The sequence below is a fragment of the Scylla paramamosain genome, chromosome 9, assembly GCF_035594125.1.
Source record: "Scylla paramamosain isolate STU-SP2022 chromosome 9, ASM3559412v1, whole genome shotgun sequence".
Taxonomy (NCBI): Eukaryota; Metazoa; Arthropoda; class Malacostraca; order Decapoda; family Portunidae; genus Scylla; species Scylla paramamosain.
In genome coordinates, this window is record NC_087159.1 from 25846925 (window position 1) to 25859603 (window position 12679).

Sequence of the window (12679 nt, forward strand, 5' to 3'; positions counted from 1 at the left end):
ACAGGAATCACGAAAACACACAACAATTTCCACTAGATCTTGTTAGAAGACATAAGACGCCAAGACGAACAGTAAAACCGCATCTGTTCACACAAATTAACAAATACTCACACACTAACAAACCGTCAAACTATCACTGGAATCACGAAAACACCCTTGAAAACAACACGCCAAGACGATTAGTAACACAAATTAACAAGACTCATAAGGTTAACATTTACCGAAACCATGAAAACACCCTTTGACAACTTTCACTATCACCCGCTGAAAGAGAAATGCAGTAATACCAGCTGTAATCTCGCACTCATGGCCTCACACGGCGCCGCAGATGCAAGGGGATACCGACACCCGACATCGCGACACGTCCTGAGGGTGAGACAGCATCCGCCTCGTGACTGTGCAGTGAGCAAGACCGCCCAGTATTTATGTTTTGCTGAGAGCGTTTCCTGAAGGTTTAAGGGAAGGGCTCCGGTGCGCTGTAGCATTTTCTGGCGGCTGCTCTGAACGCTGTGGTGTGTGAAGGCTTCTCATTGCATGACTCCGGCAGTGTTGGGGGTTTTTTGGTGTCGTGAAAAGGTGATGGTGGTGGTGGTGGTGGTGGTGGTGGTGACGATGATGGTGTGGAAAGGTGGTGTGTGTGTGTGTGTGTGTGTGTGTGTGTGTGTGTGTGTGTGTGTGTGTGTGTGTGTGTGTGTGTGTGTGTGTGTTATTTATTTATCTATTCGTATCTACCTGTTTATATATTTTGCAAGATTGAGTCAAGATCGTAATGTTTTGTCTTTTGATAGTAAATGATCATGTTTTCTTTATTTTCAGACATGTGTATTAGTGTGTGTGTGTGTGTGTGTGTGTGTGTGTGTGTGTGTGTGTGTGTGTGTGTGTGTGTGTGTGTGTGTGTGTGTGTGAGTTTCTGTCTCTGCCTGTCAGTACGTCGCTTTATGTATTAAATGTAGCGCAACAGAAAGAGTCTAATCTTACATCATACAAAAAACAGCAGGTTCCAGTCTGTCTGTCTGGGTGTCTGTATCAAGTGTAGCACAGCGAAGAGAATTTAATCCCATACCGTTCAAAATCAGTAGGTTCCAGTCGTACATTAAAAGGATATGATTCCGATTTTCCCACCATTAAATTCTATGTTGGCTAGACACGACAGGCAGCAATTCTCTCCGCCTTTAGGATCACGTGGCTGGGAGGGCGTAACATTGACACTCACGCTCAATACAATCATACAGTTTATTAAGTTAAGCTGATTACACGCTTTACAAAAATAGGCTATGGTTATGAAAGAGGAGGGGGAGGGTAGTGGGAGAAGGAGGAGGAGGAGGTAGGTTGAGTAGGGGAAGTGAAGGAATGAGAGTGAAAGGAAGGAAGGGGACAAAAAGTACTCTCATATTGAGGTAGGTATGGTGGAGGGCGGAGGGAAGTGGAGTGAAGGAGAGGAGACAATAAGAATGGTCACATGAAGGTAGGGAGAGAGGAAGATGAAGGAAGAAAGGTGAAGGAGAGGAGACATGAAGACTGATTATATGGAAGAAGAAAAGGAGAAAGGTGAAGAAAGAAGAGTGAAGGAGAGAAGGAAGAATGGTCATATGAAGGTAGGAAGGGAGGGAGGAAGGTGAAGGAAGGAGAGAGGAGACAAGAATGGTCACATGGAAAAAGAAGGTGGATGTAGGCAAAGTGGAGAGTGAAGGGAGTGAAGGAGGGTGAAGGAAGGAAGAATGGTCATGGTGGTGATGGCTTACACGTGGCTTAGTTTTAATACCCATAGCCTGGGTTAGGACACACTGTCTTGTAGGTCTTGTAAGCCTTTGTCACCGTGAGGTACTGGGGCACGTACTGGGTCTGGTACTGGGTGTGGTACAGTAACTGGTGCTTCGTGATGTACTCTGGCTTGTACAGGGTCGTGTACACCGGCTGGTACTGCACGGTGCTGACATACTGGGTGTGGTACTGGGTGTGCGTGATGTACTGGGGCACGTAGTTGACATGCGTGGAGTACTGGGTGTGGTAGACCGTGTGGTAGTAGGTCTTGTACTGGGTGATGTACTTGTGCTCCGTCTTGTACACTGTCTCTGTGATGTACTTGGGCACGTACTGGGTCTGGTACTGCGTCTGGTACTGCGTGTGGAACTGGGTCTTGTAGTAGGTCTTGGACACGTACTGGTGCTTATAGATGGTGGAGTACACGGGCACCTATGAGTGGGGAGGGGGGGAGGACAGGTAAGACTGACACAAGGTTACTGCTACTTTAAATTCCTCTAAGTACATTTTTTCCACGAACATTCCATGGCCTTTTCTCCTTTAGCAATTTCTCTCGTGATAAGCTGGATTGAGTTGGGTCAGGTTAGGAAAAATTAGGTTAGAGTAAGATTGGCTAAGTTAAATTAAGTTATGATAAGTTTAAAGCTTGGCTGAAAAAAAAAGATTGGTTAGATTGTTGAGTTAGGTTAGAATAAAAAAAAGTTAAAATCAGATCAGTTAGGTTACGAAGTTAAAAAGTTTGGCTGAAAAAGAATTGGTTAGGTTAGATTGAGTTAGGTTCGGTTTGGTTAGGTTAGGAGACGTTAAGTTAGGTTACATTAATTTATGTGGGAATGTTTCGGATGGATTTTTTTTATTATTTTTTTTTTTATATATAACTTTCAATCCGTATGCTCCATTGTACGTACACACTTTCCCTTTACTTACTGTCATGCAATACTAACTATTTTTCTAACTTCTCCAAGTCTTTTAATTTATTTTCCATTATATAAGCCTCCCAATCTAAGCTCTCTTACAATACGTCCTCTTTTTCCATAAGTTCAACATGTCTTTTTAAAACTACTCTATATTATGCAAGTCTCCTCTGTTTGTTCTTTCATGCACAACCTAATTATGTTCAAGGTTTCACTTTTACTATCACCTCTACCTTTACTGCCTCCCTTCTAAGTACTTTCCCCTCTCATGCTCCCCTTCTGCTCCTCCTTTAGTCATATGACCCTGTTGTTGTGATCTTAGTATTTCAATCAGTCAATCAATCAGCTAGTCAGTCAGTCAGTCTTCTCCCTTCGCCATTTGATACTGTCGTGTCGTCAGTATTTCACTCAATCAATCAGTCAGTCAGTCAGTCAGTCAGTCAGTCGGTCGGTCTCTCCTCCCACTCCTCTCTGACCCTCCTCACTCCTGTTCCCCTTAGTTAAGTCTCTCCCCTCTCTTCACTGCTTCCTTCCTGTTATTAGTGTTCCTCCTTCCCCCTGGGCGTCTTTCCCCTCTGCTGCCTCGCTCCCCTCACTTCCTTCCCTTGCAATTATCAGTGTCGTGTTTTATGTTAATTTCCTTTTTATCTGTCGTCTTTATCATCCTTATCTCCATCCCTGTCATTCTTTTGTTATCTACCATCGTTTTCGTTCTTATCCCCTTCCTCATTATTCTTATCATCGTCTTTATCAACTTTATCTCCACCCCTATAATTCTTTTCATTACTTATCATCCCTTTCTTTCTTATCTCCATGCCTATCATGATCTGTTATCTTCAGCATCCTTACCTTCCTTGTCACTTTTATCTGTTCTATCACCATCTTCTGTCTCACCATCATTCCCATCACTGTCCTTATCATTCTTATCATCTCTAACTCATTTGTTCTTTATTTTCATCAGTTTTCGCCATCTTTCTGCCTTCCCTTCTTCACTTCCACCCTCACGATCTTTCCCGACCTTGAATATAAGTAACCTGACCTGACCTTGACCTACACCTACACTTACGAGTACCTTCACTCACTCATACATACACCATGACCTGCGTATAAAGTAACCTAATCCGACCTTGCCTTGACCTACACCTGAGCGTACGTTACCTTTACCTTCACCCACTCATACACCTTGACCCGCGTAACTTTACCTGAACACACCTTAATTAAACGTACGTACCTTACCTTACCCTACCTTAACTTACCTTCACTCACCTGTACTGTACCCACATCACCTTGACCTGTATAACCTGTCTTACCTACACTACACTCACCACAGCACCAGCCTTGACCTGTACGTGACCTGCATTTAAACTTCACTCTTCTCGTAACCTACTGCATGGCCTTGACTTAGTATAACCTCTCAACTCTGACCTGCTGTACTTTGGGGATGTACTGGGTGTGGTAGATGGTTTCAGGGTAGCAAGGCGCAGGGTACACAGCATCCGCATCCGGTTTCGCCTTCGGTTTTGCGTCCGCCTTCGCGTCCGCCTCCGCTGCTGGTTCCGCTGCCGCCTCCGTCGCCACCAGAGTCGCCGCCGCCAGCCACACCGCCAGCCACACCACCTCGCGGCCCCACGCTAACTTCATCTGGCGGGGACGACAAGGGATGAGAGTTATTCTTGTGTGTGTGTGTGTGTGTGTGTGTGTGTGTGTGTGTGTGTGTGTGTGTGTGTGTATATGGAGGTAATAGTGTTTCAGGCAAGCGTGAAGTTATATCCGTGTTTTGCTTTCGTCCCTGCGTCATCCCCCGTTTTCTGCGTCTTTTTCTCTTCTCGTTTTCTTTGCGGAGTGAAAGGCTGTCATCGCCCAGCTTGCTTGCTTGCTTACTTACTTACTCGTTCTGGTTTTGTTTGTCGGATACCTGTTTATTTTAAGAGAATTACAGAATTATGTGTGAGTGATTTAAGTATTTGTTTGCTTCTCTTGTCTCATTTTGTGTTTGTGTATTTGTTCCTGTGTGCTTTGTGTGTATGTAATGCCTTGTGGTGACTGCTTGTGGCGGTGTAGTTAGTGAAGTACTGTGTGCCTGCACTCATTCGTCTCATCCACCACCACCATCACTCAGGCCCACCCATCCAGACTGTCACTGCTATCGCCACCACCACTGCCATGCTGCGGCACCTAACTAACCACTCAACCAGTCAACCACCATCACAATAACCACCTCTACCCGTCCCTCCGGCACTATCACCCATCACCACCACAACCATGACCCTGCTGCAGCGGCGCCTAACTAACCAATCAACCAGTCAATCACCATTACCACCATCACCACTACCACCACCTCTACCCGTCCTGCAGCCATCCATACACGCACTGCACCTCACGTGTCTGGGTGTCCCTTCCCTGCCTCGAGCAAGGGCGGGTCAGGGAGGCAGAGAGGGCAAGGGAGGGCGCCGCGCCGTACCTCAAGTCGCAGCGCTGAGGTGAGTGAGGGGAAGAATGGCGCCTCGGGGGCTCACCTCTCGTTTATATACCGGGAGGAGTTTCCAGACAGGTGGTCAGGAGGAGGGCGCACCGGAACACTGGTTGCCTGCGTGCCTGCCCCCGTCCCCCAGTCCCCCACCCCCTCCATTCCCTCCCTTCCCACCCCCCAGCTTCCCTCCGCACCGTCATGTCACGCCCCGGGTCCCGCCGCCACCCCGACCTCCCTTACCGTCGCCTCTCGGATGTGTCTCGCCTCCGCCACGCCCCCGCAGGTCATGGTGACAGCACACGGTCCCTGTCCTCCCCCAGCTGCGAGGTGTGGGTGGGTAGGGTGTGATGGGTGAGGAGGGCTTGGTAGGAGGTATGTGTAGGGGGGCTTAGGATTTGGTTATGGGGGTATGTGTTGTTATAGTCGGTAAGGGATGGGCAGGAGGATGTGTAGGAGCAGTAAGGTAATGGGGTATGTGTTATAATACGTGTTGTGGTATATACTGCAATGGGCGATATTGGGTGATTGGGTGATAGGAGAACAGGGCGGTGGCGGGGCAGGGGGGATGGGGCGGGTGCTGTGATGGGGGGGGTTGATGGAGGAGCAGGGGGGGAGTGGGGTGTGTTCTGCTGCAAGAGTGACATTCATGAGGAGAGGAGCGTTGCATCACCCACCTGGAGAGTGAAGTGTGCTGGTGTTAGGAGCACGTGACACATGCAATGGCCGGGGCCGGTGGTGGGGGGTGGGGCGGGGGGAGAGGGTTGCATGGGCTGTGCATAACGAAATGGTTAGCTGCCCGTGAACTCTGAAAACTGTGTCGTCTCTCCCCAGGGAAAAAAAATATAAGCATGATTTCCCTGATTTTGGGGGAAAAGTTTAATTTGAGTTCATTAGCGTATAACATGTGGACATCGTTGAGTGCTTTCGTAAGTAAGGCCGTGAGAAACACACACACACACACACACACACACACACACGGGATACCTTTCCCTTATGATTATTTTTTTGCCCAATCACTTTAGGCATGAATAAAGCAATTTCGTTTTACTGCACACACACACACACACACACACACACACACACACACACACACACACACACACACACACACACACACACACACACACACACACACACACACACACACACACACACACACACACACACACACACACACACACACACACACACACACACACACACACACAATCAAATTTTCTCCCGCCATTCACCACGCTGGTAAACACAACAATCAGATTCTGAGACGCGGCTGGCAGGACAAGAATCAGTACATAATGAAGCGATAAATAGACAAGTAAACATATCAGCAAGCGCATAAACAAGTAACGTAGGCTTCACAACACTGGAGGATGAAGCACAGCAACCCACAAGACACACACAGACAAGACAGGACAAGAGGGCGTACATAATGGAGAGCTAAATAGATAAGTGAATATATTAGCAAGCACATACTCATAAATAACATCCTAAAATATCACCGGATAATGTGAAGCGCAGTAATACACTCAACATACAAAAGAGGACAAGAAAAATACACAATAGGGAGCTAAACAGTTAAGTATGAATAAATTAGCATGTACATTAACTAGTACTTTGAAACCCAACCCAACACGAGATAGGAATGCACTGTAACATGCAAGACACACACACACGACATGATGAGAAACATAAGCACACAAACAGGAACTAAACACCTAAGTAAATGCAATAAAACAGCTACATAATCTAGAACCTTAAAATCAAACTCACCACAAGATAGAAATGCGCAATAACTCGCACAAGAGGAGAGGAGAGGAGGAGATAAGCCATAAAACTCCATCACCAAAACGAATGAAAGATAGAAAAATAAACGAAAATAAACAAACCAAGACTAAACCAAGTACACACAACAACACTGTCATAAAATTCAAATCACCGCGAGACAAGACCCAGGAAAGCCCCGGGATGCTGACAGCTATACACAGGAGACAGTAGGAGGGAAGCTGTAAGGTCTGTCACTTGGAAGATTGAGTGGTCGTAAATATTTGAGCGTTGTGGCTGTGAAGGGAGACACAAGACCATGAGACAGGGTGGAGAGTCTTGCCTGCGTCGTGTGTCGGCGGACGGGGGCAGGTGGCGGGAGGAAGGGAGAGAGGGTGAGGGTAGAAGCGGTGACTAGGATTTACGACAAGGTGGAGGTGCTAAATTAAGTTGTGGAAGGGGTAGGGAGGGAGGGAGGGGATAAGGGTAGAACAGGTGACTGAGGTGAATGAGAAGATGGACATGCTAAACTTGTAAACGGGATAGGAAAGGTAACGAAGAAGAAAGAAAGAGTAAAAGGAGGGAAATAGGGTGAAAATGTGCATGAGTGGTAATAAAGAAAGGAAAGGGGAAAAGGAAGATAAGAGTGGAGATGGAGAGGAAATAAAAGATAGATTAAAATAGGAGCAAAGAGGGAAGAAGATAAAGAAAGGTAAGATATAGGATAGATTGAAAGGGAAAACACACAGAAAAATGGCACTGGGGAGGGAGAGAAAGGGAATTTTTAGAGAGAGAAACAAGACAGATAGTTTGGATAAGCAGAGGCTGTTGGGGAGAAAAAGTAATGGAGATTTTAATTAGGAAAAGAAGGGGAGAAAGTGGAGGCTGGGGAGAAGTTAGAGACCGGGAGAAAGGAAAGAATGAAGAGAAAACGTAAAATCTGGACAGTAGAAGTTGGGGAGGGAGAGAGAGGGAGGTTACAAGGAGAGAGAGAAGGTGGAGGAGAAGGTGAAGGGTGGAAAGCAGAGGCAAGAGCAGCATTTGAGATTTTTGCGTGTCTAACAATGTATCTCCGCGCCGCACCTTGACATCAAATACCGCACGTGCATCGAGAGAGGGAACTCAAAAAAAAAAAAAAAAAAAGGAAGAAATAAAAGAAAGAAATCGCATATTCGTAACCAAAATCCGTGTGTGTGTGTGTGTGTGTGTGTGTGTGTGTGTGCAGTGTAACTTAAATTTCCACAACAATCACTGTCATTGCACTAAAAACTTAACTTTAACTACTGTCATGCACTTTAAAAGAAATAATGATAAAATGAATAAATACATAAATAAAGAAAATGAACAAGTAACCAAAAGCAGAATCCTAGCGGAAACTACCAACCCTGACCACTCAAATAAACAACAACAACAAAAAGAGAGAAAAGAAAAACCGAATCACTACGGCATTCCCGAGAGAGAGAGAGAGAGAGAGAGAGAGAGAGAGAGAGAGAGAGAGAGAGAGAGAGAGAGAGAGAGAGAGAGAGAGAGAGAGAGAGAGAGAGAGAGAGAGAGAGAGAGAGAGAGAGAGAGAGAGAGAGAGAGAGAGAGAGAGAGAGAGAGAGAGAGAGAGAGAGAGAGAGAGAGAGAGAGAGGATATTGTGTACGTGTTATGAACGTGTTTTCCTGAGGTGAGGTGCAAGGGAGTCATATTTTGTCCCGCTACATTGACTGCAGGAGACAATGCCGGATCCACACATCGCTCTTGTGTGTGTATGTGTGTATGTCTCTCTCTCTCTCTCTCTCTCTCTCTCTCTCTCTCTCTCTCTCTCTCTCTCTCTCTCTCTCTCTCTCTCTCTATCTATCTATCTATCTATCTATCTATCTATCTATCTATCTATCGATCGATCGATCTATCTATCTATCTATCTATCTATCTATCTATCTATCTATCTATCTATCTATCTATCTATCTATCTATCTATCTATCTATCTATCTATCTATCTATCTATCTATCTATCTATCTATCTATCTATCTATATATATATATATATATATATATATATATATATATATATATATATATATATATATATATATATATATATATATATATATATTTATTTATTTATTTATTTATTTATTTATTTATTTATTTATTTATTTATTTATTTATTTATCTATCTAATCACAAATTCATTTATCCATCCATTCATCTATCTGTGTATGCTTATTATGTATGTATGTATGTATGTATGTATGTATCTATCTATCTATCTATCAATCTACTTGATGCATATCTGTATGTATGTAACCACTTATCTCTGTCACAATAAATGAAGCCGTCCATCTTTTCTGACTCTCTCTCTCTCTCTCTCTCTCTCTCTCTCTCTCTCTCTCTCTCTCTCTCTCTCTCTCTCTCTCTCTCTCTCTCTCTCTCTCTCTCTCTCTCTCTCTCTCTCTCTCTCTCTCTCTCTGCACTCATTAATCCATTCATCATATCATGCACTTACCATTTCCAACACTACTCTCCCTACTCTACTAACAACACAACACAAAACACCACCACATTTCCACAAACACCTAAATAAAACAATTACTCACTATTGTCTTGGCCCGTCACCTCCTCCCCCTCGCTATTAATATTTACCTTCCCCGTCGCGCCACCAGCTGGGAGATTCTCGTATGATGGAAACAAAAGACACACCTCGGTAACTCTTAACGCTTTTATTGCTCGATACAAACACACATACATAAATACAAATCTGGGAAATGCACGTGAGCTTATGAAGGGTCTATGAACTTGAGAAGAAAACGTATTGAGGTTACAGGATCCAGAAAATGGAGAGCTGGTGAGGTCTTTGGTTGGGTCGTGAGGTAGAGGAAGCAGAGGAAGGAAGGTGTGAATTATGACGATGAAGAAAGGAGGAACAGTAGATAGATAGGTAGATGGGTAGATAGGTAGGTTGTGGATGGAAAGGAAAGGAACGAAGACTTGAAAGAAGAAGAAAAGAAATAAGAAAAGAAGTATATAGTATTTCTTTGGTTTGCCAGTAGGAAGGGAAGGGGAACGAGTGAATGATGAGGAAGAAGATGAAAGGAAAGAACAGTTGGTAGAGTTGCAAAATAGATGCGTAGGTAAAAAAAAAAAAAGGAAGGAAGTTGCAAATTGAGAGGAGGAAGAGAACTGACGATGGAAAAGTAGATAGATTAGATGAAAAGACTGCGTGGGGTTAGAAAAAATGTTAGAAAAAATAATTCATGGGGAGGGGAGAAGACTGGGAAAAGAGGAAGACTTTAGAAATGAATGAATACCAAAAAAAAGGATGATAAGAAATAAATTAATGAAGAAAAGAAGAAAAATAAGATAAGAATAAGTGAATGAGTAGAAAAGGATATAAGGAAAATTAATAATAGGAGAGAAGAGAAAAAAGGCGATAGGAAAATTAATCAGTGAAGAAAAAGGGAAAAAGGAAGATAATAAGTGAATAGGGAAAAAAAGAATGTAAGGAAAATAATGATGAGAGAAAAGAGGCGTAAGGGAAATTAATTAATGAGAGAAAATGAAAAAAAGGAGTTAGAGAATAAGTGAAGGGGGAGGATAGAGAGAGAGAGAGAGAGAGAGAGAGAGAGAGAGAGAGAGAGAGAGAGAGAGAGAGAGAGAGAGAGAGAGAGAGAGAGGCAGTCATTGCTAGTAACCATAGGCGGGCTCAGGACAGTAGGTCTTGTAGTCCACCACCTCCTTGGACACCGTGACGTAAGTTGGCACCACCACCGTCGTGTACTGCGTCTGGTACTGCACCTGGGTCTTGGTCACGTATACCGGGGTGTACTGGGTGCTGTAGATCGGCTGGTACTGCACGTTGGTCTGGTAATGCGTCTGGTACAGGGTCTCCGTTACGTATTTGGGCACGTACTCAGGCACCGTCACGTACTGGGTCTGGTAGTGCGTCTGGTAACTGGTGATGACTTTGGTGACGTAGTTGACCTTTGTTTTGTACACCACGTCCGTCTCGTACTTAGGCACGTACTCCTTCTGGTGGCTGGTGATGTACTGCGTCTGGTAGTGGGTGGTGTGCTTAGTGACGGGCACGATGGCTTGTTTGTACGCTGTCTTGTACACTGGTACCTGGGGGCGGTGAGACGCAGGTGTGTTAGTACTAGTTGCCTGCCACTCACCTGCTCTCGTGACACCTGCTAGTGTTTTGATATTCTGTACTTGTTGCCTCGCTCTCCTGGTTTTGTTAAATACGTCTTGATTTATCTGTCATCTTCATCATTTGATAATTTTCTTACTTGTCTTCACCCTCACCCTTCAATTTCTTTACCTGTCGTGGCTCTAAACATTCTTTTTTTCCTTAACTGTCTTCCCCCTAACCTGCGTTTCCTTATCTGTCGTCTTCCTTGATTGTACCTTTTCTTACCTGTCTTCATCCTTCAACTATCCTCTTCACCTGTCTTCTCCCTAAACAGCACCTTCACTCACCTATCACCTTCCTAAACTGTTCTTTCTGTCATCTGATTTCACCCTTAACTCTCCTTCCTTCACCTGCCCCCTCCCACACCTGCCTCTGCCTCACCTTCTGCGCGTGGGCCTTGTATGCCGTCACATACTGCGTCACGGGGTAGCACAGTGGGGGCGGGTGGGGCAGCAGGGGGTAATTCGCTGCTGCTTTCGCCTCCGCTTTCGCTTCTGCCGCTGCCTTCGCGTCTGGTTGCGCCTCCGCCTCCGCCTCCGCCGCCGCCTCTGCTTCCGCCGCCGCTTCCGCCGCCGCCTCTGCCGCCGCCACCGACACCACCGTCACCACCACCGCCAGTCTGTACCACCACATCTGAGGAAAAGACAAGTGTATGCGTATGTATGAGTGTGTGTGTGTGTGTGTGTGTGTGTGTGTGTGTGTGTGTGTGTGTGTGTGTGTGTGTGTGTGTGTGTGTGTGTGTGTGGTGTGTGTGTGTGTGTGTGTGTTTTGTTATTCACCGTCATTAGGCAATCCACTGCATGTTATTACGCTAAGTGCCCTTCCTTTGCGGTGATTGTGATGGGCCTGTTAGGTTTAATAAGGCTGTCTTGAGGTGGTCCTGAGGTCTGAGGGTCACGCGTCATCACTGCATAGGAAAGTCTTTTCTATGCACGCGTTGAATCTACCTCTGCTTAGTGTCGTGCAGTGAAAGTCTGGCAGTGTGTATCATCGTAGCCAACACTCGCATGAATAGTCTGGTGAATTACTGTGTTTACCTGGACTTAAAATGAGCGGGGGAAAAAAGAAAAGAAAAGAAAAAAAAGTGGTTATTTTTATCTGTGCGAAGCAAAAACAGAAAACAAGAAGAAAACCTATAAAAAATGTAAATCTTTAGCTTGTATTCAGTCTGTGGTAGGGGAACGTCACTATTAGTCGTGATAGCAAAGATAGGAAGTCTTGATGATAGTGGTGATAACAAGTGATGGTAGCCAGAGACGTGAAGAGCACAGCAGGAACCCTTAAGCCACCCACCCTCCCTGGACCTGTCCCTGTGAAGCTCTCCTGTCCCTGTAGTGGCTGCTGGAGGAGGAGAATGATTTACCGTGAGTGCTGCCGCGTCGCCCAGGAGGAGGGGAGTGGCGGTGGCGGGGCTCCCTCACCTATATAAGAGTGTCACGCAGTCTGACCCTTCTGGGCGACTGACTGCACGGGGTCAAACCGGTAGTGTGGCGGCCCCTTCCCTCTACCCTCCCACACCTCCCCGCCTTCCTGTGCCTTCCCTCCCTCTCACCTGTCCCGCCTGACTCTGTGCCTGAAGCCTTGTCGCTAACTC

The 12679-nt window shown here is 45.4% G+C and overlaps 2 protein-coding genes across 2 annotated transcripts; both read right to left on the bottom strand.

Moving 5' to 3' along the window:
- Positions 1-1214: 1214 nt before the first annotated feature.
- Positions 1215-5247, bottom strand: LOC135103764 (uncharacterized). The gene is made up of 3 exons (XM_064010462.1): positions 5137-5247; positions 4101-4316; positions 1215-2193 (listed from the first exon to the last, which is right to left on the bottom strand). The coding sequence occupies exons 2-3, from the start codon at positions 4314-4316 to the stop codon at positions 1756-1758; spliced, it is 654 nt and encodes a 217-aa protein (XP_063866532.1). The 5' UTR covers positions 5137-5247; the 3' UTR covers positions 1215-1755.
- A 4351-nt stretch (positions 5248-9598) lies between these two features.
- LOC135103318 (transcription elongation regulator 1-like) lies at positions 9599-11805 on the bottom strand. Its single transcript, XM_064009345.1, has 2 exons — positions 11467-11805; positions 9599-11015 (listed from the first exon to the last, which is right to left on the bottom strand). The coding sequence occupies exons 1-2, from the start codon at positions 11716-11718 to the stop codon at positions 10578-10580; spliced, it is 690 nt and encodes a 229-aa protein (XP_063865415.1). The 5' UTR covers positions 11719-11805; the 3' UTR covers positions 9599-10577.
- Positions 11806-12679: the final 874 nt, after the last annotated feature.